This window comes from Ursus americanus, chromosome 4 (assembly GCF_024610735.1).
Source record: "Ursus americanus isolate L20-20 chromosome 4, mUrsAme1.1.p, whole genome shotgun sequence".
NCBI classification, from domain to species: Eukaryota; Metazoa; Chordata; class Mammalia; order Carnivora; family Ursidae; genus Ursus; species Ursus americanus.
Window position 1 is genome coordinate 94,209,857 of NC_142130.1, and position 25,976 is coordinate 94,235,832.

The 25,976-nt window shown below is 48.7% G+C and overlaps 1 protein-coding gene across 2 annotated transcripts in view; it reads right to left on the minus strand.

The window, feature by feature from the left end:
• Nucleotides 1-25,976, minus strand: part of DSCAM (DS cell adhesion molecule) — a 718,005-nt gene that overhangs the window by 81,008 nt on the left and 611,021 nt on the right. For both annotated transcript variants that reach the window (XM_087861321.1, XM_087861322.1), the window contains exons 17-20: nucleotides 18,668-18,908; nucleotides 16,959-17,105; nucleotides 11,163-11,318; nucleotides 561-694 (exon numbers count right to left, since the gene is read on the minus strand). In XM_087861321.1, the coding sequence (XP_087717447.1) occupies nucleotides 561-694; nucleotides 11,163-11,318; nucleotides 16,959-17,105; nucleotides 18,668-18,908 (678 nt within the window). The remainder of the gene's footprint in view (nucleotides 1-560; nucleotides 695-11,162; nucleotides 11,319-16,958; nucleotides 17,106-18,667; nucleotides 18,909-25,976) is intronic.

The window sequence follows — 25,976 nt, forward strand, 5'->3', positions numbered from 1 at the left end:
TAACTTTTAATTCTGTCATAATGAACGAGGCGGACCACGTAATTGTCAGGGTCACAGATCCTCAGTAGAGGCCCCCGTGTCTGGCACAACAGGGACTTGCTTGCTCTCCCTCAGTGGGGATGGGGCCTGGCGGGAAGAAGGGGTGGGAGGTGGGCCATAGGAGTTAGGGCGGAGGGAAGGGGGAGGCAGGGAGGGCCTGGAGTGCACAGAATGACGAGTCCAACAGCAAAATCAATAGGTGTTGTCCACCGACTATCAGTTAAGGCACAATTAAGACCTCTGGGTTTTGATTTTGAGAAGCCGGCTGGCAGTTTTGTGGAAAGTCACCAAATAAACAATAATTCTAGACAATTGTGTCCCTTACAATGATTCAGATGGGTATTTTCAAATGAGGTACAAATGAGGATGTTGCTTTGTGGTGGAGACAACGGGAGAAAAAAATAAAACCACTGGAAAGACCCAAGTAGGTGGGAAACAAAGGAACGAAACCGTCCCCACTGAGCACTCGCAGCTCGCTTCTGGAAGGTGCTTGAAAGGCACTTGGCTATTTACCAACTTACTGTGGGATAGGGGTGGGAGCAGAAGACAGTGTACTTTCGGATGATGCCGTTCAGCTTGAGAGGGGGAAGCCAGGACACGAACACCATGGAGGCCGAGGCCGCGGCTGCCTTCACTCCCGCAGGAGGACCTGGAACTAGAAGAGCCGGGCGTTTAGTCACAGAGATGCAGCTTCGACTGGGCGCTCGGGCCCACGCTGCCCAACACGACCCCCGCCCCAGCTGGGCCCGGCCCCTCTCCGCGGTCAGCTCCTCGAGGAACAGTGCTGACCCGAGAGAGGGCTCCACCGGGTCCCCTCAGAATCGGCATGTGGAAGCCCCGACCCCAGAAGCTCGGACTACGACCCTATTTGGAGAAGCGGTCTTTCGAGAGATGACCGAGCTAAATTGCGGTCGTTAGGATGGCCCTCACCGAGTAGGACTGGAGTCCTTCTGAAGAAAGGGGAACTGTGGACACAAAAACACCCAGAGAGAGAGGACAGTGTGAGGGCACAGGGAGCAGATGGCCATTGATAAGCCAAGGACAGAAGTCTGGAACAGACTCTCCCTGACAGCCCTCAGAGGGAACCAACTTGGCCCACACCTTGACTTTGGACTTTCGGCCTCCTAACCATGAGACAATGCATCTCTGTGGTTGAAGCCCCCTGTGTGTGGTACTCTGTTCCAGCAGCCCTAGGAACTGACGGTCTCTCTCACTGGTGAGCCCCACCAGTCCTGTCCTCAGGCATGTCCTCTAAGAGCCTAATTTTAGTAAGAATCCTGCTGAGTCAGGTCAGCCAGAACCTCCCCAATATTTGATCACTCTTGACACACAAGCAGAAGTCCTGTTCCATCCATTTAGTCAGAACGCCCTGCATCCCTGATGTCTCCTGTCCGTAATTTTCCGCCCAGCAACCCCACTCCTTCCCCTCCATCCCTTGGCTGTAAATTCCCACTTTCACTTGTTGTATTTGAAGGGAAGCCCAGTCTCTCTCTCTCTTACAGTGACCCCCCACTGAGGTGGTCCCCACACGTGTGCCTCACAGCAGTCCCCCTGAAGAAAGTCTCCCTTGCTGCTCTTCAACAAGTGCCACGAATAACTGTTTCTCCCACAGAACTTATACATTCAGCTCAAGTCCCTGTGTTCCCGGGAGGCATACGTCCCCCTTGCAGTCCCTCGTGATTCCCCGTCTCTGAACAGCTGGAGAATTTAGCTTCTTGTGCTGCTACAGAGTTTGGCTTTGAACAGGCTGGGGATGTATGTCTTGCCTCCTGAGTGAGAGAGGAATGCGGGCAAACTTCCACAGTCATCACGGACTACTCTTCCTTGCCCGAAACACTTGGTAATGGCATTCTTTTCGGCAGAGGGGAGGTACAGAAATACTTTAAATGAGGATAGATTTTTGCGTCAAAGATTCACAGCTCACGCAGACGCCAAACCCTCCTCTGTAAACCATCTAAGAGGCAGGACGTGGTGCTAATGGTATTAAGCATGATTTGGGAGTGAGCTTGAAGGCATTTACCCTCCCCCCCATCTTTCCGTTTTCCAGGCTGAAGAGGGAGGATGGAGTGAGGTAGGCAGGCTACAGGGAGAAGGGAGAAGAACATTAATGTTGCTACTAGATAAGCCTTGAGGATCTTGTTTTGTTCCGCATTTGTCCGACTGCCCACGTGGACGGTGGGTCCCACCTGGATAGAGGTCTTCACATTCCAACCAACATACATCCCTGTGAGCCCCTGGAGGAAGCTTTGAGTCTCTTCCTATTCCAGTAGCAACATAACTGCTCAGTAAACATTTCTGGAGTTGAATGTGTGTCTCATGATCGCCCTCTTGACTCTTCTAGGTCAAAGTGACAAAACCAGCAACCACCATGAGAGCCAACTTGGGTTGGACATCGTCACCATTTGAAAATATAAACCTCGGGACCAGTTTTTGGCGTCCTGCTGATGGCAGGGGTCTAGGAAAGGGGACACGCGTAAGCTATGACACCCGAATTACTAAGTCGTCAGGAGCAAGGCACTGCTGTCCTGAGTACGAGGGCATTTGTGCTCAGGTTTCCTACCGGTGAGGGTAACAGCCAAGACATCCACCAATCCTCAACCTGGTTCAGACCCGCAAAGGCTCCTCCTGAACACCAAGGGTAGAGTGAACATTTGCTTGACCTTTTCATCCTAATGGATGCCCCGGATTCGCCAACACTCTCCATTCCTTCTGCAAAGCAACCACCTTGCTGCCGTTCATGCCCAACACTCCCTCTGGCCAGCTTCCTTCTAGAAGCCCAAGTGCTTGGGCAGCAACCACCTGCGGGGCTGCTCAACAAGTCAGTCATGCTTGTTTTCCCCTTGTTTGTGACACTTATACTTGTCATGGTAACGCGATTTAATTCATTACATAAACCTATGAACTATGAGTGCCAAGGAAAGCTGTTTCTGTGACAATTAGTGGGACTTCTTCGGAAAAGTTTTCTCAAAGGTAAGTTAAAAAAAAGGAAGGTTTGGCTAGGTTTGGGCTAAGACCATTGAGAAAAATGATACACATGGCAAAAATCAAGACAGACAGATTTAAAAAAGAAATCAAGCGAAGAGATTGTTGGCAAATGGCAGCATGCTTTACTCCACTATCAGGGAACCTAAGCTGGAAATGGCAGATGATCCATGATGGAAACTGTCATGGAACCGATGACGTAGAGATCTCTTCATCCAAAACTTGAAGAAATGAGACCAAGTTATTTAATTAAAGAATGAATAGAGAATCAATCCTATTTGTATGTTTTAAGTTAAAATGCAATGTACCTTAAACACACCTTAAAGTACGTCTGTTGGTTACTGTAAACTTTAGTGACTTCTTGCTTTATTTCCATTAACTTCTCTTGATTATATCAGATCAAAGGGCTTTCCCTGCATTTACTGTGTAAATCCCTGACTCCTCATACACTGATGTATGATCTGTCTAGTGCAATATTCCTTGTAGGGTTATTAGAATTTTATACAACAAAATTCTATATCATGATGGTGGAAGATGTGAACCCTGCATTCCCACTGAGGGCTTCTATTCAGCTCTACCACTTAGCTCTCTGTCCTGGGCAAATACATTAACTTCTCCAACAACTTCTCCAACTTTCTCCAACCTTAGTCTTCTCATCTATGAAGCTGGAACAATAACTGTACCTATTTGTGGTTTTATTGCTAGGATTATGAGAGATAATTCATCTAAAGAATGTATATGGAGTTTTGCACACAGCAGGCACCAAATAAATTCTAGCTATCATTTGTAAGGACAATCTTCATTTCTTTACATTGCACACCACTAAAGGATCCTAGCCTTTACCTTGTGACCCAGTGTTGAACTATAAACACCAGATGCTGAGAGTTGCAGAAAACAGATGGTGTAGGATGGTCTGTCTGGGACATACTTCTTACAACATTCTTAGTCATCAAGTTACATTCTGTTAATCTGCTTTTTTTTTTTTTTAATGGAAGTACAAGCAAGTTTAGATAATTTTCACGAATTCCTAGCCCTTGTTGAGTGGATTTCTGGCTTCAGATCTAATTGACTGAAGTAAAGAATGCGGCTCCAGAGAACCAGCTCTCCCATGTTCTTTCAATTTGCCTACACCTCCGTACGGCATTTCAGAAGCTCTTACAGCTCGCACAGCCACTTGCCACTGAGATCTCCCCTCAGATTCACAGGTGCCTTAGACCTACCATGTCCCAAACTGAGATCACCGTCTTCCCTTCCAAACCTCCCCCCTCCTGTACCTGTTGTAGGAAACTGCACAGCTATGTTCGTGGTTGCAAAAGCCAGAACCTAGAATTCTCTCCCCTTGGCACCACCCCAGAGGATGTGTAAGGTTAGTGAGCCCTTTAGACCTCCACGTGGACATGGTTAGTAGTTGGCCTCTTCCTCTGGCTTAGTGTTCTGCAATATCAGACCACTTTTTAGATCTCTGGAAGTGGCATGCTTGTCCCACCCCAGGACCTTGACACAGGATGGTCTAGGGGCTTAGCTTCCTTCTGTTTAGAATCTTTTCCTACTCTCTTTCTTTTCCTTGACAACTCTCATGCATCTGTCAGGTTCTACTAAATATTACTTCCTTGAGAAAACCTTCTCTGACCACTAGCCTAGATTAAGTCAGGGCTCCCAAGTTCTCTCTTAAGTACCTTCTTTTTGGGGCACATGTCAGGATCCACTCAAGTATCTGTCTCCTCCAGCAGCCTACAAGCCCCACCAGGCTCACTCTGTTCTCTACTGTATCTCCAGTGCCTGAGGCAGTATCTGGAACATTCTAAGATTTTCTAAGTGAATAGAAAAATGATTTCATCAGCTGTAATGTGGTAGGAAGAATTTTAAGATGGTGCCGAAGATTCTCTTCCTCTGATGTACGTGCCTGTGTAATTCCTTCCTGTTGAACGTGGGTGGTAACTGTCACTGTGATGGATGGATTATTCCCATGATCAGGTTATGTTATGTGACAGAGGTGAAGGGATTTTGCATATATAATTAATGTCCTAATCAGCTGACTTTAAGTTAACCAAGAGGAGAGTATTCTGGGTGGGCCTGACCTAATCAGAGGAGCCCCTTATAAGAGGGGTCTAGAGGTCAGAGATGGAAGAATTCAGAGAGATTTGAAGCAGTAGAGACACCCTCCCATTAGTCTTGAAGAAGTAAACTGTCCTGCTGGGGAGGGGCTATGTGACAGGGAAGGGCAGGTGGCCTCTGGGCGCCAAGGAGACCGTGCCAGTCCTACACATACAAGGAACCCAACCCTGCCAACAACCAGTGAGCTTGGGAGAGGACCTGACCTTGGATGAGCCCACATCCCCAGCCAACACTTGGATTTCAGCCTGTGAGATCCCGAGCAAGGGACCCAGCTGACCTGTCCCCGCACCCCTAACCCATGGAAATGGTGAGATAACAAATTTTTGTTATTTTAAGATGCTAAGTTGGAGGTGATCTGTTATACAGCATAAAAAGTGAGTCTGTACAGTTAAGGCTTCTAATGATGTATCTTAATGTAAAACATCAACGTCAGTGCTTTGGAAAAACTATTGCTCTGGTTTGAAGTGTAAGTCTGTCTACGTACACAGATGCTTCAGCCAACTCCATTATTGCGGTGGTCACGTCTCTGGTCTCGGCAATCAGGCACAGACAGGGGTGTGTGTGTGTGTTATGGGTGGTGTGTGTGTGTGTGTGTGTGTGTGTGTGTGTGCATGCGAGCTGGTGCGTGTGTGATCCGCCGTGGTCGCTGGACACCCCCAAGCCCAACGTGGCCCTGAGCCATGCGCAGACCACGTGGTGCTGGAGGGAACGCTCCACAACGGCCATCACGGTCAAGCCATGCACACGTCTCTTTTCTGTTCCCATTTCCACAAGATCCCGATATTCCTGGCCTTTGCTCTTATAAGAGTGGTATTTTCTAAACATTCTTTAAAGGAGACAAGTCCTTTAACTGTGGCATCCTGTGGGGAGCCAATACACAGGCGCAGGGGGATGTGGGGTGGCTCTTCTTGAACTACAGCGGGGGATGTGGAGCCCCCCACGGGGCACCTCTGCGGCCCCGCCTGAGCGTCACCTCAGTGCAGGGAGCTCTGAAATCCGCAGGGGGCAAGGCCTCCGGGGACACCCTGGTCTGTTGTGTTGTTGGTGCACCTGCGACCACACAGAGCCCGGCACTGCCATGTACGCAGCACCTGTCGACGCAGGGGTGGCACTCCGAGTGGGTAGGCAAGTAGACTCACAGAGCCCATTGCTTTCAAGGTGCACTGAGGTGTGGTCACACCATCCCCTTCAAGAGAATGTGTGGCTCAGGATCTGGGGGCCCCAAAGATTCAGAGACAGCCTGATGTCTGTTTACTCCTCGCTCACTCTGAGCTCTGTTTCCAGATGCGCCCGTCCCCGCCCCACCGCAAAGAGAGTGTGACTCATGGGGCGGGGGGAACAGATCCCCTGTTGCACCTCTCGCTGGCCTTCTTCCCATATAGAATGATTTACAGAGTCATGTGCCTTAGTAGTGTACTCAGCAAATATTTGAACTTAAACACAACCATCTCTATTTATACATATACAGTGTTTACTTTTGCAGAAAAGGATTGGGGCTCTAACTACCTTATGCCTGCAGGATACAAATGACAATTGGAAAGTTAATAGATTGTGTTCTGTTTGTGTTCTCTTTCCCCACGGCTTTGCTCAGATTATAGTCTCAGCAAATAAAACGGTATTAGGATTTCACAAACCCTTTAGAATTCAGATTTAGCTGGTCTTGTGTTCAAAAAAACAGAAAACCAAATCAGCAAGTAATCTTTTGCTTTCTTGCAGAAGGATAAAGGTATTGAGCAGTCCTAGGGAGAGAATCTGAAGCCTGAACAACTCTCAGGGAGCCCGAGAATACGTCCACAGACCCGAGACGATGTCTCTGGGCCCAAGAGTACGTTTATGGACCCAAGAGTATGTCCACAGATTTCAGAATCTGTCTCCTGGACCAAGAATCTTTACAGAGGCCGAGAAACTTCTTAAGGCACAGGCAACTTGTTCTCTGAGCAAACATTTCAATTGCAAATTATCCTTGGCAGATGTAAACTTTTTAAAAATGTTTTGATTTTTTTTAATAATAATATTTTTTTATTATATCATGTTAGTCACCATACAGTACATCCCTGGTATTTGATGTAAAGTTCCATGATTCATTAGTTGCGTATAACACCCAGTGCACCAGGCAATACGTGCCCTCCTTACTTTTAATTTTTGATTCGATTTATCTTATCTATTTTTAGTTACTATTTTATCCTATTTTTGTACGTTTTATTAGCAAGTGCTACATTTTTCCTTCTTAGTATGATCAGTGACCTAACAACACAACTTAAACTCTAGGTTTCCTGACACTGGGGGTTTAGGGACCTCGTTTAAGAAGTGCGTGGGGTACAGAGGACCAAACTCAATGCTTGGTGCCAATGCATTAATATTTCTTTCCCCAAGAGAATATCAAAAAACACTGAAACTTCACTCTGTACCTGGATTAGTGTTTTACTGAGGCAGAACTTAATGAATGTTGGCAATCATTATTTTACTCGAATTTTGTCCATAACCTCACATCATTCAATTGAATCTGGCAGGTTAATCCAAACTTTCTGAACTGTAAGATTTTGTAGCAGAAGTTTAAACAGGATCTATATTCTCAATTTGACTAAGCATTCCTTCTATGATAGCCTTTCCCTTCTTTCAATTAGACACAAAATTGCATCCAGTTCTATAAACTGCTCAAATGCCTATTTACAGAAGCTTTGTAAACAGCTAAGGAAACAGTCAAAGAAACTAAGAGGCAGCCCACGGAAGGGGAGAAGATATTTGCAAATGACACTACAGATAAAAGATTAGTATCCATGATCTACAAAGAACTTCTCAAACTCAATACAGGGGAAACAAATAATCAAATCAAAAAATGGGCAGAAGATATGAACAGACACTTTTCCAATGAAGACATACAAATGGCTAACAGACACATGAAAAAATGTTCAAAATCATTAGCCATCAGGGAAATTCAAATCAAAACCACATTGAGATACCACCCTATGCCAGTTAGAATGGCAAAAATTGACAAGGCAGGAAACAAGAAATGTTGGAGAGGATGTGGAGAAAGGGGATCCCTCCTACATTGTTGGTGGGAATGCAAGTTGGTACAGCCACTTTGGAAAACAGTGTGGAGGTCCCTCAAAAAGTTAAAAATAGAGCTACCCTATGATCCAGCCATTGCACTACTGGGTATTTACCCCAAAGATACAGACGTAGTGAAGAGAAAGGCCATATGCACCCCAATGTTCATAGCAGCATTGTCCACAACAGCTAAATTGTGGAAGGAGCTGAGATGCCCTTCAACAGATGACTGGATTAAGATGTGGTCCATATACACAATGGAATATTACTCAGCCATCAAAAAGAACGATTTCACAACATTTGCAGCAACATGGATGGCACTGGGGGAGATTATGCTAAGTGAAATAAGTCAAGCAGAGCAAGACAATTATCTTATGGTTTCATTCATTTATGGAACATAAGAAGTAGGAAGATTGGTAGGAGAAGAAAGGGGGGGTAAACAGAAGGGGGAATGAACCATGAGAGACTGTGGACTCCGAAAAACAAACTGAGGGCTTCAGAGGGGAGGAGGGTGGGGGACTGGGATAGGCCAGTGATGAGTATTAAGGAGGGCACATATTGCATGGTGCACTGGGTGTTATACGCAAGTAATGAATCATGGAACTTTACATCAAAATCTAGGGAAGTACTGTATGGTGACTAACATAATATAATAAAAAATTATTATAAAAAATGCCTATTTACATTAGGTATTGAGTTTATAAGGTGGCTGGCACAATTCTTCACCGTCTCCAAATAGTGAATTTTTCGTGTATATCTGGGACACAAGATCATTGTGATACCAGTTTTTCTCTACTTCTTCCTAATCTCTGTTCTGCTTGTTTTTGAAAAAGCTGATGATTTATCCCAAGTCAATACTGACACTGGGTTCGGCATCACTCTTTGTGACGCACACCAGCCCACGTGGGATTCTTCACCTCCTTCCTGCGGGAACTGCTAGACCCAAGGCAGCGTCTTTCACCGTCATGGCGTCTCCAAACACCCTTGGCATTGGATGCAAAAGCAAAGAATAATTGATTGACAAATTAGATTTTAGGTCTCAGGGTCAAGCTTTGAGCAAGAACCCCATGATTCCTAAAAGTGGAGATTAAAAATTGATCCAAAATCACCAGTCAATAAGCTGTGGGGAGCCTTCCCTTCTTAATGGATTTCTGTACATTCTTCTGAAAAATGCAGGTGTCAAAATTTATGTTGCTGATCAATTTGCTCTTTAAATAATGATTCCAGTGACATTTGTGTTATTGCTCAGCAATGCAAAAGAATGTGCCACCTCCACTCTGAAGGAGTGGGGATCAAATAATCAAATATGTAGTGTCAGTAACCAACCCACTACTTGTCAAGCTGGCTGTTTGCACACATCACTTGACTCTTTAAATCTTAACCCTGTGCAGTCCGATCATGATGGCAGTTTGGTACATGAGTTCAGTTCAGAGGTTAGGTAAGTAAGGCGCCCAAAGACCCTTGGGCAGCAAGGGACAGAGCCAGCATCTAGACACGGCTTTTTGTCTACTGCATTTTTAAAAACTAAGTTATAACCACATTCACTTAGGACATAGCTTTGTAGAGCACTCCATTAATGTGTGACTTTCTAACGGCATTTCATTTTGCCCTAAGATTTCCCTAAATAATCCAATTTCTTCGAGTGGAGTTGGGTGATAATGCACATTACGGGGAAGAATTACCCGTGTGTTCTGGACAAGCTAACGCTAATGAGGCTAATTTGTGTGCACCCCAGTGAAGCAAGAAGGGCTACAGAGACGGTGAGAATAGCGTGGGAGTAGACGGATGGGACAGGTTGGGGGTGTAAGGCTGGGCCTGCAGAGGTGAGGGCTGAGAGTAGACGGGAGACGGTATGCTCTGGGGGTCAGAGAAGCTTTGTTAGGGGACAGAAAGGCTGCAGAAAGAGTCTCTCCAGGCCTCGGAGCCCAAGTCCCCAGCTTTGCTCCCACTGGACGGACCAGTGTGTCTGATATGCCACATAGAGTTGGAGATTGCAGAAGCATCGATCGCGCCAACGGGAGGTCTAAGAATGGCTAACACCTCCCCCACTGCGCTCTGCCCAGCTTCCTGGAAAGAAGACAATAAAGCCAAAATCTGTGCAGAATTTTGGGGCACTGGTATCTCATCCCCTCCTAACTCTGGGACAGTTCTGTGCCCTGATTGGGAGAGTCCCACGTGGGTATCATTTGACATTATTTGCTCCTTCCTTTCTTAAGGTGGAGAGGGTTTGTCTCCCTATTGTTATATTTATCAGAACTTTACTTTTTAAACAGTCTCAGATATGGCACCTCAGAGTTTCCCTTAAAATAATACAAAAACAAAAACAAAAAACCCCAAACCCCAAAACCAGTTGCCGTACAGGTTTTGCAGGTTTGGGAAAGAGTCACGCAACCAAGTCTACATTGTGCGGAACAGCAAGAATTAATGGCCTGAGCCAAAGAGAGCCGTAATTTAAAATTTTACTAAATCACTATGAATTCCTCTAAGAAATTAAAAAAAAATCAATATGAAGCTTTCAAACTACAGACGTATTCCAAAGTGATTCTAAAGCTGGCGTGGAATAATCTGACGTAGACCGTGATGTCATCTTCCCACGGAAGGAGGGACTCATCTGAGCCTACGCTAACAGCTGACGAGTCATGGAGATTACCCTGATGGGGTACAAAACAGGAATTACATGTTTTACGGCTCTGCGACAAAGGCATTTTTGTTTAAATAATCCTCGGCCAAAAATTTTTAAAAAGAAGAAAAATTCTAGGGGAGAGAAACGATGGACACGTTCAGCAAAGGCGACCCAGGAAGTCGATGGTCTGAACGGCGCTGGAATATTTTGGGAGGGCAGCAGGTGGTTGGCCCGGAGCAGAGCCAAGGACAGGCCGATGGAGGAACCTCGGGCTCTGGGACCCACCCTCCCAACACTAGCTTCTGCCCTGGGTGCTGTCGCTCTGGGGCGTCCCCCCACATGCCCCCTCTCTCACCATCCTCTTTGGTCCGGGTGAAGATCTGCTCACTTCTGACGCCGTCGCCGGCGCGGGTAAAGGCCAGCACCTGGATACTGTAGTTGGTGTACTTCTCCAGGCCATCCAGCTCCAGGGAAGGCTGCGTCGTGGTGACGTTTTTAATCTCGCCCAGCTCTGGAGGACAAGAGAACAGGACCTGGTGACTGGCTGGGGGTGCACCGGGCTCTCTGTCCAGCCCCGGGGCTCGCCCTCCAGCCACCACACCCTGAAATCGCTCCAAGGGGCTGTGCATGGCCTCATCCCCACGAACTGCCCCAGAACACAGGGGTCCCAACGTCGTTCTGGAAAGCAGAGTGATTCACTCCACGTTAAGTGTTAGAACCCAGCGCCGACCTCCAGGGCCCAACGTCCCCCAGCTGCCAATCAAGCGTGCCCCCCACACTCGACCCAGGGAGCTCGGGACTGCACGTCGCTCCCTCTGTGGGTGCATTTCTAATTGCTCATCAAGAAACTTCTGCAAGTCGAGTTTTGTTTTTTGTTTAAAAAGCAAACAAGCTCTACTCTGATGTGCATGTGTTTTCAAGCGCCTAACTTCTCAGGGATCTGAACTGAGATGAGGCGGCTCAGCTAACAGTTCCTCTTACCTGGCGTGACCCCCCCGCCAGCCTCCCTACTGAAGTGACACGCTGATGTGTCAGAAACGCGGCGTTCGCTAAAAACGCTTCACTTTCCGGAGTGGGATCAGCTCACCATGTTCGAAGGTGGAGTTTATGCTCGCCCATCTTAGGCGTATCAGACAAGGCAATTTGAGAAAACTTACAGCGAGGTGTTAAAGACCTCCATGGGTGTTCTGGATTTTGAAATGAGCCACCCACAGAGCAGCAGGAGAGAGAGGGCTGAGGACCGCTCACCCCCAGACACGACCATCCTAGGCGTGCTGGCGCTGCCTGCGGGCCTGTGTGCCCAGTAACTAAGAGGATGGGGGCAGGGAGCAGGCCCAGGAGGGATTCCTGGTTGGGTGGCTGGCTATCGGGAAGGCCACCTGTGCATACAGTCAGCAAGCTGTGGGGCTGTCAGCCTCTCCCCCTCTTGCCTCGGCGAAGACAACCTCCAGCCCCTGCATGCTCACTTAAGGGTCAGCTTCGTTCTGGGTTCACATGCTAACTCATTTAACTCACCAACCCTGTGATCTCCACGACCCATTCATGTTACAGGTAGGGAAAGTGAGGCAGGGGGAGGGTCAGTTCCTTGCCTAAGGTCGCGGTGCCTAGCACAGTGGCCGAGAGCACAGTGGCCATGGAGCCACAGTGCGTGGCCTCATGTCCACAGACCACGGTCTCAGCGCCCTGTTGTGGTCGCTCGGTGAAAATGTCACGTTGGCCAGATTAAAGGAGCTTTCTCTTCCTGCCCTCTGTCTTTCTGTCCTCCTGTCCTTCGGGCATATCACACAGAAGGCCACCTGTTAATTAACAGCCACCTATTTTGTGATGGTGACGACTCTAGAATGTCTTTTTGGTTTCTGTCAGGCCGGACATAGGAGGGAAGCTGAACCTCAGACAGAGCCTGGAGCGGCCCAGGCTTGCGATGCATGGGAGGGACGGTGGGTCACAGACACTGCTGCAGACCTGAGCGTGAGCCCGAGGCCCGTCACCACCTTGTGCAGATCGTGGGCCAGTCCTGCAGCCGGATGCTGTGCCGGGGGAAAGGGGCAAGGAAGGCGGTCCCCAGAAGGTGCCTTTGGCCTGGGGTCTTCTGGGGAGGCCAGCAGGGTGAAGACTACTTGGGGCCACAATTTGGACGCCTCTGCAGGTGGTTTATGAAAGTGAAAAGATGTTCACTCATACGTGGGGTCGTCGCACATTCAGAGAGTGGACAGCCATTAGGCCTGATGAGTTAGGAAGCCTCCCCTCGGAAGGGAGGGTCCACCGGTGACCACCAGAGCTCTCTGTATTATATTATCCGCTTACGATGTTCATTTTCCTGAACAGATCTAATATGGGTGGACTGGATTAGGAAAGAAAAACTCAAATGCTAATGGGAAAAAATGTAAGTATAGATCTCATCGAGATCTTTCCAGATTTAGGGACTTCCACGCTGTGCCAAAGATCTCTCTCTCTCTCTCTCTCTCTCTTTCTCACCCCCCTCCCCAGGGAAAGTGGGGTTCCATAGGGCTGCACACCAGCTGCTAGTTAAGAGACCTTGTCTACATCATTTGACCTCTGGGGACTTTGGGTTTTTGCATTTGTTTTGAAATTTTTATCTTTAAGAAGGGCCCCCGGGTCTCTCGCTGCTGGAGGGAGCGGACTGCAGTCTTCTGCTGCGGGAGAAGGTGATGCTGATGCGTCCGGGTAGTTCCTGGTATGACACCGTGATGGGGAGGACATGGCTGCAAGGGACAAGGCGAAGTGGACCATCCCCATCTTTTTAAAGAAAGCAACGATTAAAGCAGAATTCCATCTACTCAGGAAGCACAGTACGGATTCGAACCAGCACTTGGATGTTTACTCGTCTTGGGGTTCATATTGCTTTGATGAGCTGATTTATTCATGAACCAAGAAAGTGACTGCAGTCAAAACCCCCATTCAAGATTACCTCCCCCCCCGAGGTTCCTAACACGGTCCGGGCGGCACACTGGGCGTCTTCCTGACTGGCCGATACTTGATGCTCAGCAGATACGGAGAAAGTAGGAAAGAAAATGATGACAAAGAGCCCAATCAAAATGGCACGCTTCATTTGCCATTCTTTCGAGCTTTTGTTCTTTTTTTATGGTTTCAGCAGGATTTCTATCATCAACCTTCTACAGCCTCCATGGGGTTATTAAAAAAAACCCAGGAACTAAAGAATAATGTTCAGTTGAAATCATGAATAAAATAATATGAAATGAATATATAAAATAAATTTAGATGTATTATTTCTACCATAAACATTTTTAACTTTCTGTTTTAAAACAAATTGTTTTATGTATTCATACCCTCCCTCCTTCTCAAAGCGTCTAAGGCAAAACACAGGGGTGGAAATGGCATTTCTAAAGCACCGCCAACTGCGGCCCCACCGAAGCGAACATCCGCTCGGCACTAAAAGCCGCCTCGCTCCAGAAGCACCGAGTTGTCTTGGGGAAACACAGGAGAAATGACAAAGGGCTCAGATGCAGACGGAGATGGGACTTCAAAGTGTACAATTTTTCCAGCAATTGCAGATGAATGGCCTTGTCAAGTCTTGAAAAGTATCGAGCTTTAAGATTCTGATAAAATACTGAGAAATCGCACCAACATACCGTATGCTTAGTCTCCTCTACCAGACACGTTCCCCACCTTCATCTGACCTTGTTAAGAACAAAACGCTTTCTTGTGTATGGATTTGAGGCAACTGCTAATCACAGTGGTAGTGACAATCTGTGTCCCCCCGCCTGTGAATGTGTGTCTGTGTGAGAGCACGTATGTGTGAGTGTTGTGTGTGAGTCTGTGTGTGTCTGTGAGTGTGTACCTGGGAGCGTGAGTGCATGTGTCTGTGGGGGTTGTGTGTCAGTCTGTGTGAGTGTGTGTGTGAGTGTGAGAGAGTGTGTGCGGTGCTTTCTCAGGGTTCGTGGGTCCAGTCCTTTACACAGTCACGTTTTCCGTCTGTGGGAACCTCGGGGCGGCAGCCTGAGGAATTTCTGGGGAAGCATCCGGTAATCCGTGGGATCACCTGCTAGTTCAGACATGTCCCTTCTTGCAAGTAGCAGGTGAGGAGCGCGCTCCTAGCACATTTAGGTCTCTGAGGGCTTCCGTCTCATCTTCGGAGATGAGCCGTGGAACGCCCGCCTTAGACCTTACGCACACCGCTTTGATCGTAATACACTGAGCAAAAGCATCTGTAGGAACTGTACGCATTCCCAAGCAGTCTTTATTTAAAGACTTGCACGGTTTTGAATATTCGGGTTTTGGAAGCTTTGGAAGCGTCGAGTCAAAAGAACCGTATTGACCACGTTACCTTGGTGGAGCTAAGGTGTTAACGGGCGGGATTGGCAAACGTGAGCCACGTGTGAGAATGTGGATGAAGTGGGGGAGGGGCCACCACGGATGCTGGAGGTATTTCCAGCAGGAACAAGGACAGAACGATCCAGTGCCCCACGGCGTCTAGGTGAGTATGCTCGAGTACTTAGTCCTGCCTCATTCGGGACGCGGAGGAGAAGCCACGACAAGTAAGCACACAGTGACAGGGTACCGCGTCGTGTCAACCACATGGTGCTTTTCCCAACTGTCACTGACCTACACTTTACGTCTACGGGATTTGTAAAAGCTCTTCGGAGGCCCGAGAGGGGAGAGTTGTTCCAGAATCATCCATGCAGGTCTGCCCCTGTCTGGGGCTGGCTGCGCAGGATCGGGCTGTGGTTCTATGTTCCCTAGATTCTCCCTCCGTCCCTGGTCTGGAACATCCAAGAGGGCAGGTGCTGCCTCCGCTGTGTCGAGCATGAGCCCGGCACGGAGCTGATGCTGCGCGAACGTGTCTGCCTCGGGTAAGCAGGTGAATCTCTACAGAAAGGCTCTAGGGCCGGGTGCTGTGTGAGGCGCTGTACTCAACAGCAGGAGGAACCGGGTCTGGTCCTCAGCCCTGAGAAGCCGGTCCGATTAGACATCAATAACTAAGCCTCCAAAAGCTGCTCTTTCCTTAGCAAATTAAGCTTAGTTATTTAAGCATCTTCCTGCCTTTATTCTGGCGCCAGTACTGGAGCCCCTTGCAGCCTCCCGGCCCCGTGTGTTCTGTTTACGGGGGCGGGGACAGCCACCTGCTTGGCAGAGCAGACCCACGTGCTCGAACGGGGGTGGGACGATCTGGGGGTGCTGGCTCAGAGGTGAGCCTGCACTAGGAGTCCCCGCGCAGTCAGAGGGGGTGAAAGAAGCCCCAGGCAAGAGCAGAGGCACTGTCCCGGGGGCAGGGGTGCAGAAGACAGCTGGGAGGAGAGAAGGGGAGGGTGCGGGTGTGGGCCACACGGGCCTTGCGATGCAGGCAGTGAGCAGAGCTTAGCAGCTCCTCTGTGAAGGCTGCAGGGCGGGTCTGCGCCGATCCTGCTCGTGGAGCGGGGCTCCGTCTAGTTCAGGAGCACCGACCCCAGGAAAGCACCACCACACTGAGACGTATTCTCCCCAAGAAACTTCCGGCCCCAATCTCGGCGCTACCTCCGCAGGTCACACTCTCATTCAGTCTTGGCCAAACACACAGAAGGATTTTGTCCTATGCCTTGAAAGAAACAAACACACACAGAAACAAGACGAATGAAGAGAAACAGGAGGAGGGGAAGGAGGAGAAAAATAAAACAGAAGGAGACAAAATGGAGGGTTCTGGATGGAATGGCTCCGAGAGGAGTAGCAATATTCCTGGCAAGTTGTTCCACTATTCCCCCTGAACCCTCTCGTGGGTCAACTGCAGGGACTCAGGAAGGTTCCCTGCAGAGTTTTATCAGGAAGTTGGAAGAGGTCAACCTTTAGGATACACATCACATAGAACTTTCTAGAATCAGATCGACATCTTGGTGCTGGCTGCAGAGGCTCGACATAGCTGCTCACCTAGGAAAGCACAACCATGCCTACACCCCCAAGTGCCAACCCTCGATGCCTCAAATTGCGTTTTGAGGATACACGATGTTTCAGGCAGCTCTACGCACCTGTGAGAACGCAAGATGAGAGGTCAGAACAGCACGACACGGGGAGAGTGGACAGTGTCCATTGATAAAGATGCACCCTCCATACCCTGAAATCCACGTTAGGAGCGGGGATCTGGTAATCCCATCGCGTTCCCTCTGGGGCAAACTCACAGCCCTAGTTTTCATCCTCTTACCTCCGTCCATCAGGTTGGCCCAGTAAATGACTCTGAACCCCTGGAGAATTCCATTCAAGGCTTCCTTGGAAAGTGTGGACCAGGATATTGATATGCTTTCTGGTGATGTTGCTATGGCTTGGACATTTTCAGGGGGGTAACTGGGCACTGAAATTAAATAATTAGAATCTGTAATAACTGTGGGTGGCTTAAGTGGCAAAGCAACCCGAATAAGCAACATTAGCTTAACATTTCAATATGCAAGCAAAGGAAAAAAATCACAATCCACAAAATTAAGGGAGGAAAATGAATACCATGTCCCTATTCAGATAGTGTAACTCCTTAAATAATGTGAGTTTATGTGTAAGTCCTAACAGACTGCCGCAGTCTCTCTTTCCAGCTTAACTGCTTCACGTGAAAGGAGGTTGTCCCAGGACTGAGGAGCAGAGAACACTTCTGATCTTACTGCAAGAGTAAAAAGCCATTACTTCTCTGGTTTATTTCCCTATCTTGTGACTGTGTGAAGTTGCTTTTGCTTTATACGGCCCATGTCCTCCGCATGTTGTTGTATCTGGCATATAAATGGGAAGCCTAGCTGTTGAAAGGTGCTGAAAAGCAGACATTACATACCGCCCCCTCCCTGATCAGGCCCCACTTGCAAAACTGTAACATTGTGTCAGAGGAAAGAGAGTAAATGGACTGAGATGGGGGCTGTTGAAATGCTTTTCACATCGCGTTTATGCAGACCTTAAATGCCCGGGAGAAGGGACAAAATAGCAACAGAACCACACACATCACTGAAAAATGAGCATTGAGGTGAAAACCAAAAAGCATATGTAATCGTGATTGCAAAGGTCATGACGTTGGACAGAAAATCCTGGTCTTTGGGTTTCTGGTTTTCTAAGACTTCTCTCCCTATAGAAATGGTCCGAAATTATGGACGCAATTCACCGTGTGCTCCTCAAACCTATGATCACGTGGCTAACTGCACAAGAGGTCACCGCGGTGCAAATTTGGTGCCTTAAAATCTACACTTAGTGCTACAATGAAGCCCGTATCTTATCTCTGCCCCTAATGTGGGGTCTCTGGACACAGAGCTCTCTGCTTTTCAAGCACTCCTGGAACAGCCATGGGAGAAGGGGAATTAACTCTTTGTGGCCACTAGGGGGCGCTCGGTCACCGTGAGATTTGCTCCAGGAAGCCTGCTCGTTCCTTGCTCTTGATCCAAAGTGCTTGGTAATAGAAAGCAAACATAAAAAGAAAGAAGAAAGGAAGGAAGGAAGGAAGGAATAAGGGAGGGAGGGAGGGAGGAAGGAAGGGAGGAAAAGAAAGGAAGGAAGGAAGGAAGGAAGGAAGGAAGGAAGGAAGGTCCTCCTTAACACTGATTTGAAAGAAACTCTTAGGAATCAATTTCTACATTCTGGTCAGGTTTCTGGAGTCCTACGGAGAACCTTGGATGCACTCCGGAAAAGTCCAATTCTCATGCTTGGAATGAATGAGATGCGGAGAGGGAAGGGATTTGGGCTTTGCAATCAAGCTCTGTCAAGGACGGGACCCAATACGTGCAGCTTGTGAGCGGAGGGAGGCAGACTTCCCTGGAGCCCCCAGAACCCCAGGCCTGGCACCTTTGTCACTGCAGAGCCAGCAGGGGCCGGGCTGTGGGGGGCAGAGTGGCGAGCAGAGCAAACCCTTGAGGAAGGAAAGGCGCGAGAGGGGCTGCCAGAACCTACCGTCCTCGAGGGTGGTGGTGATGATTTCCTGAGAAGAAGGTCCCGTGCCGGCCCGGTTGCAGGCCTGCACCACCAGGCCGTACTGGGTGAACTTATTGAGGTTGTCCAGGGTGTAAATCTCACTGTCCCCAGTGGTGTCAATACTGATAATGTTGAATTGGAAGTTGCCCCCGGTGCTGTACTCGCGGTAACCTATTTGGTAGCCACGGATAATCCCATTTTGCAAATGTTTCTTGGGAGCCTAAAGAGGAAAAGAAAAGAAGACACTAAGGAAGGCTGGAGGAACTACAGGAGGGAAGCCAGCACCCACCCCCTCTTAGGGAAGCAGAGTAAGGTCTGAAGGTCACGGTAATAATAGCAGCAGGTGTGCTGGTGGGAGAGGAGTCAGGGGTGTACCGGCGAGCCCAGGCGCAGCCTGCTCTTGGCCGGGTGCTCCTTCTCTGGAAGTCGGAGACACCGAGTGTGTTAGTGGCACCGACCATCACACAGGGACACTGGTCTTCACACCTTCACCCGGCAGAATCTGCAGGAGCTAGAGCTGCTCTGCCAGCTTGTTCGAGGCACTGGGGAGCAGGAATGATTTTCTATAACAAGGTCCCTGCCCTCGTGGAGGTTACAATCCCATGGAATGTTCCAGAATAAAGGTGTTTCCGGTTGGCAGCTCCAGGTGAAAGGAGTCCCCCACCGACATGAAGTCACAAATCATTTTGGAATCATTTCATGGAGATTTAAACTGGGCAGGGGTGAGGCTGTAGTTAGCTACTCTCTGCTAATGACAGAGGGTCTGCCGAGTCGCAGACAGAACACTTTAGCCAATACCGTGGGTTTTTAAAAGAAACCAAACTCTTTTCAAGTATGTTATGAGAACAACACAGCAAATGCCCTGAAGTAATAAAAGTTTTGTAGAATTTCAGGCAGTCAAGAGATATGTGTCTGTGCAAATGTGTATGTATGAGTGTGTTGTCTGTGTGTGCATGTGTGTGAGTACACGTGTGTACGTACGTGTGTGTGTCTGTATTCCACTACAAACCATGGATTTAAGTTACCCAAGACCATGAAAGTCTTTCTCTGTCCCCAAAGCGCTGGCAGTCCAGTTGGAGAGAGCGAGTAAACACTTAGGAAACCAGAGAGAACCTCAGGTGTCTAAGCATCCGGCACTGGACAGCGAGGCCAGTGGGCATCCAGCACGTGGCAAACTCAGACTGGTTGGAAGAGGCCAGCCCCGGCAGGCGTGGAAAGATGGCCTGGGTCTGGGACTGGGGCAGGGACAAGGTGGCACGTGGTACCTGCAGAAAGCAGCTGGGGGAGGCAGAGTGGCTGGAGCGAAGTGGGGGGTGGTCAGCACACAGCCGTGAGGAAAGGGGGCAGGTGAACAGAGAGGGTGGGGCCACCAGGTGGGCAAATTGCCAGCCCATGGAGTCTGCACAGGAAGAAGGCAGAACGAGGCTTCGAGCAGCACTAATGCATTTCAGCAAATATTTAAGAATTGTCTGATATGCCCCCTCCCAGTGGGATTAGATGGCAGTAAAATCACATTTTGTAAAAGCAAATTTCCTCATTTCCTCCTCAGATCCTAAGTCAGGATCACAGTGTGCTGGTTATGGCGTCAGGTCAAGAAGCAAGTGAAGGGGGTAGAGGCAAATGCCCATCAGAAAATGTTTACATAGAGCGGCAACCAATTTAGCTAAACCTTCCCAAAGCAGGGGCATCTGCCTGCTGACTTTTAGCTCCTTGGGTTTGTGATCTGGTTGCGCAGGTAGGGTGGGGTCTTCTTATCTTCCCTCGCATAGATGAAAGTACATTCTAACTAGCTTAATTTATGATGGGCATTTTTAAAAGATTTTATTTATTTGAGAGAGAGCATGAGACAGAGAGAGCAGGGGTGGTGGGGAGGGGCAGAGGGAGAAGCAGACTCCCCGCTGAGCAGGGATCCCAATGTGGGACCCGATCTCAGGACCCTGGGACTATGACCTGAGCCAAAGGCAGATGCTTAACTGACCGAGCCACCCAGGGGCCCCATGATAGATATTTTTAATCAAAGAAACATTTAACAAATCACACGAAGAGAAAGTATTGTTTTCACGCACAAAAACAAGTCAAACTAACTATGTCAGGGAAAGTTTATGTTTTATTATTATTTGTAGGCTGGATCGTCAGATTTCCACTTAGGGATGTGTTTGCATTAAAGAAATCCTTGAGAATATATCGAAAACTCCGATCTCTTTTTAAAAGTCCATAGACAGAGGAATTCTGTACCTTCAGTGTAGGAAATTTTAGGGAATGTGGTACAAGTTCCAAAGGGCTTTGAAAGTGACCCTGGAGACTTTCTCTGAGTTGAATGGATAAGACGGCGGGGACAGGGCATGTGGATGAGTGTGGCAATGGCCTTCGCGTCATCCCAAGATAAGTTAGTGCATAATATCCTTTACTTTAAAATATGTTTTGTCGGGTGCCTGGGTGGCTCAGTCAGTTAAGGGTCTGCCTTCTGCTCAGGTCATGATCTCAGGGTTCTGGGATCGAGCCCCGCATTGGGCTCCCCGCCTGGCGGAGAGCCTTCTTCTCCCTCTCCCTCTGACCCTCCCCCCTGCTCGTGCTCTCTCTCTCTCAAATGAACACATAAAAATCTTAAAAAAGTAAAATATGTTTTGGATGATGCTTTAAACATCTGTGCCTTGGAGCATGCATTTACCTGGGATAAAGGAAGATGTATGTAAGGGAGAAATCCTAATGGGGAAAGCAGTTCTAGAATAAATTCTCTGGCTGTTAAATAGCATCAAATTGTGACTGACAAAATGGATCCGAAATAATTATTTGTTTCATGAAACTACATGAATGAAACTAACGGTGGAGTAGGATGAAAAGAAAAAGAGGGAATCCGGTAAGAGTTCTTAACATACTTTGAATCTGGATTGCAGATACCGGAGAAGGCAAATTTCCTAAGAAACGACTTCGATCATGCCCCCTTCTCCCCAAATCTCAGCAGCACCCATTGTGAGATTTAAGCTCGGTTTTAGTCTTTTCAGGCTAGTGTCCCCTGGATGTTCCCTGATGACCTAGGATTCTCTCTGGCTGCTTGAACAAGCCTGCAAATGCCACCTCTCTTGTTTTTCCCCATCTCATGAAAGCCCTCATCAGAGACGGCTCTTCTTCCTCCTCTATCAAAGCCCAACTCATTCTCCAAAGCCAACTCAACTTCCAGCTTATCCGCTTCCTTCGACTGCCTCCGTCCAAGGAGTTCTCTCTCCTCCAGCCTCCACCCGCACTGATTCACCATCAGCTCAGCAAGAACTTCCATGCCCTCCTGCGGCCACTGTTCCATACTGAATGTTGGGTTTCCAAGGACTTGATTGCAAGCTCCAAGAGCCCAAGGATTCTCACAAGCATGTTTGAAATCTCAGCCACTCACGTGTCCAAAGCAGGGCTTCAGCACAGTGGACATCCTCAGCCAATGTTACTGCAGGTGCAGAGGAGAATGGTTTTGAGTGGATATGAGGCACAAAACCAGTGATGGGCAGGAATGAGGTCAGTTGCAGGTTTATAAGCTGACTGGGTACAGGGCTAATGAGAACGGTTTGAAGATAGAAGAGCTGCCCAGACTCCAGGTGCATGGTGCAGCTGTTGATCAGAGGTCTGGACTAGCGGGTGCGGAAGGCTCTCAGGAGAACCGTGCAACTTGGATCCAGGTTGAGAGCTGGCTTCCCTGCGGCCACTCAGCATCGTGGCTCATGCATCAGGAGAGGTCCAGGCGGGATTTGGAGGGGTCCAGCTTCACTTCCCAGACCCCGTCCAGGGAAGAAAATAGCGTCTGAAGAGCCAACTTGTTTGGACAATGGCATCCTTTTTCTTTTCCTTCTTCAAGCAGGACTCTGGAGCGTTTGTCCCCTTGTTCGGCCAGTTCATGGGTGACATGGTTTTAGAATAAGGATCATTTACGGAAGACCCACAGATTTATAGCAAAGCTCACCTGGCAACCAGTCCTCTTAATACATATTAAAGGAAGACTTTGGAGAGTAAGTGAATGGAAAAGTTAAAAAAAAAAGAAAAGAAAAGAAAAAAGAAGATCTGAGGTTCACTGTGTATCGCCGAATTCAACCATCTGAGCCCCTTTCTGCACCAGAAGATGCTGTTATGTACAGACCGCTCTGACTTACGTGCGTTCTGTTTCTACCTTCTCGCAAGCCCCTTCAAGACTCTCAAGCTACAGCCCTGGGAGAAGCCCTTCTCTACTCATTGTTGTGTTTCTCGCGTAGAGGTGCATTATTTTTCTGTGTTGAATACTACTCTCCCTTTCATTTACCTTTGGATCCAGTAATAAGCCTGGGTTCTTTCTATTTGTCTCCTTTATCTGCCATCTGGGGAACTCTCTCCCCTTTCTAGCCCTGGCATTTTTCTCCTCCTGTAGTCTCCCCGAACAGCCTTCTTTCATCCTTCCAGGTGTTCTTCCTCCAGCCTCTGGGCCCCCCTCCTGCCCCCACTTCCTTTAAGAAACTGTCTCTTTTGATCTCCATGACAACAGTAGCACAGCGCTAGTGTATCTGTGGTTCGTAATTGTCTGTATTTTATGTGTCCGTCTAAATGAGCCTGGGAGCTGCCTGTGGCAGGTACAGAGGTCTTTAAGAAGTCAGTAAGAACGGGGATGTGCAAGTGCTCACAGCGCCATCAAGGATGCGAGAGCTTAGAGCGGGCTTCTCTACTTTAGAAAGCCACCAGCCAGGTCCTGTTTCTGGCACACTTCCCTCCCCCTTCCCAGCACAGGTGAACGGACTCTGCTCAATGCCAGGGTTCACCGGCTGACCAGCTGTGAGAGCTAAAACCTCTGCTGGTTTCTGCATTCCAAGAGCACCCCATTACTCGGACATGTTGAGTAACTCAGGTGAAGAATGAATCCCACATTGTCTTTTAGGTTTTTCCAAATTCACTTAATATGTAACCTGTCCTCATTTCCTTTTTATTCCAGGGGCTGTGGACTGTCTTCCTTATCTTCGTGTACTCCTGCCAGTCCCCGTCCCTGCCCCCCAAATAAATAACAGCTACCCGGTTAGCTCGTGCGGTGAGCAGGTAGGAACGGGAGCCTCTCCTGCGCAAGGGGAGACCTGCGCGTGAAGCTATGATCTGTGCAGAGCGTGGTGCTGGCAGTGCTGAGGGTTGGCATGCAGTATTGTGGAAGGGAAAAGGGAGAGGTGCCTTTTCCCATTGTGGCAGAAAGAGTTCCAGAGAAGGGGCATTTCATCTGAGCCTCTAGGAGGACAGGCCATTGCTGAAGAGGGATGGCCTTACAGGAATGCAACCAGCCTGCCCCACTGTACCCGGGCGAGATAACCAGAGATGATCCCGGAAGGAACAGCTCCCAATGACCCCTCAGAAGGTTTCTGTGCTGCCTGTGGACCCCCACAGGGATGGTGGGCTTGTAGAGAAAGCTAGGGAAACCCTTCTGAATGAGAAACACACTTTGAGGGTGGGAGTTGGCGATCTGTGTTTTCACAAGCCCTCCAGGGGATTCTGGAGCGAGCTCGAGTTTGAGAACCACTGCTGTTGTCTTGGGTTGTCATTATAAGGTTGAGTGTTGGCATCCCTAAGGATGGACGACGTCGTTAAAAAGCGACAACTGTGTGTTCCCAAGTTTCAGGTCACTAATAACCCATTTTCCTGGTCTCTTAGAAGAACAAAAGGGAACACATACAACAACAGTCAGATCTTTATGGTCCCATGAGTGGCATGGCAGGAAAGGGACTCTGCTTCACGTGGGGCCTCGGTGGGAGGGGGAGCAGCTGCCTTGACGGGTGAAACCCCAGAGGAGCAGCTGCGCCAGGTGCACGGGCGACGGGTTTTGAGGAATCGATGTCAGAGCAGAGAATGCTCACTTCCTTGCCTCGGAGCATGTCTGCATTCCTGTGTCTGGCTTGAGGGCTGCTCTGCACTAAACACAGGGCCACACCGTAGGTCTCAGATGAAGGGCACACACGGCCATGTGGAGCCCTTCTCCAAAGCTACCATCCATCGAGCAGCCAGGACAGAATGACAGGCCACGTGTTACGAAATAAAAAGTGGACATGTGATCTGACCATGAGCCGTGCTTTGAACACAGGAGCTCTTCAGTGCAGGTCTGAGAAATCAAGGATGAATGACGGAACTTTGAAATAGGCACAACACTGAGAGGCCAAGAACTTTGTGACTTGAAGCTGGTAGTCACTGTGTTCTCGTCAGATCTGGCAGCTGGCGGGGGGAGGCGGTGGCCACGTGTGTGCTCGGGCTTGGAAAACACATGGAGAATTTCAGAAACAGGCTCTTACAGTTTTATGGGATGAAACGGAGGTTAACTATTACATAACAGGACTTCATTTATTTAATTTCTAAAGTGCGGGGTGGCTCGCTTTCTTTCTTTCTTTCTTTCTTTCTTTTCTTTCTTTCTTTCTTCTTTTTTCCTTCCTTCTTTCTTTCATCCAACCAACACATGTGTTGAAGAGATATTCTTGCTGGGCCCCCCTCCTTTGGCTGAATTTCACCGTTCTTTGCATCACACACTCCTTGGTAACTACACACAGCGTTTCACACCAGCCTTAAAGGCTTATCCAGTGCTTTCTGCCGAAGACTTAACAAAGGAATTCATGGCACATATGCAGACTCCACCTGGTGTTATATGTATTGGCTCTGAGAGTTGGTCTCCAGAACATCCCACGTTAAATGCTGGGGCCTCTAGATGTCTCAATGTTTCTGAGAAACAGACTTGGCCCGAAGGGTGGCTCACAGTGTCCCAGAGTCTGGGAGCGGAGTCTGTTGGAGCTAGATGACACAGAGAGTGGAGGTGTCCAGGTTCGGACCAGGAAAAGAGTAGGGAGACAGTGGGAAGGGCCTGCATGAGACGTGTCCATGGGCCACCAGGAGGCTTAGCCAGGGCCCAACCAGGAAGCAACGCACCTGGAGACTGTAAGGCTTTGGAAGCCAGGTCTCACCTGTGCGTCTAGACATTGCGCAGGCAATGGGGATGCAGAGGGAAAGGGGTTTGGGTTAGGATGCCAGGAGGGAGTGTGTGCTAGTCTGTGAGCATAAGGCTGGGACCCCGGCTATTTAGCGACAGCTGAGTGATCCCAAAGGGCTTGGCTCCTCCAATGCAGACCAGAGGGACCCAACCTGGAGGGGCTCCCCTGTAGGTAACGGGAGCCCCTTGGGATGGCAGGCTGGCCACAGAGATCTGGGGGCACAGCTGATCCACATCTGCTAAGCAAGTGAAAAGGCAGTATTGTCAAAGGTGTTAGCGTCTTTGTAAAGGAATGGGCTGCCTCAACCATAGGAAGAATGGCTGCGTCGCAGT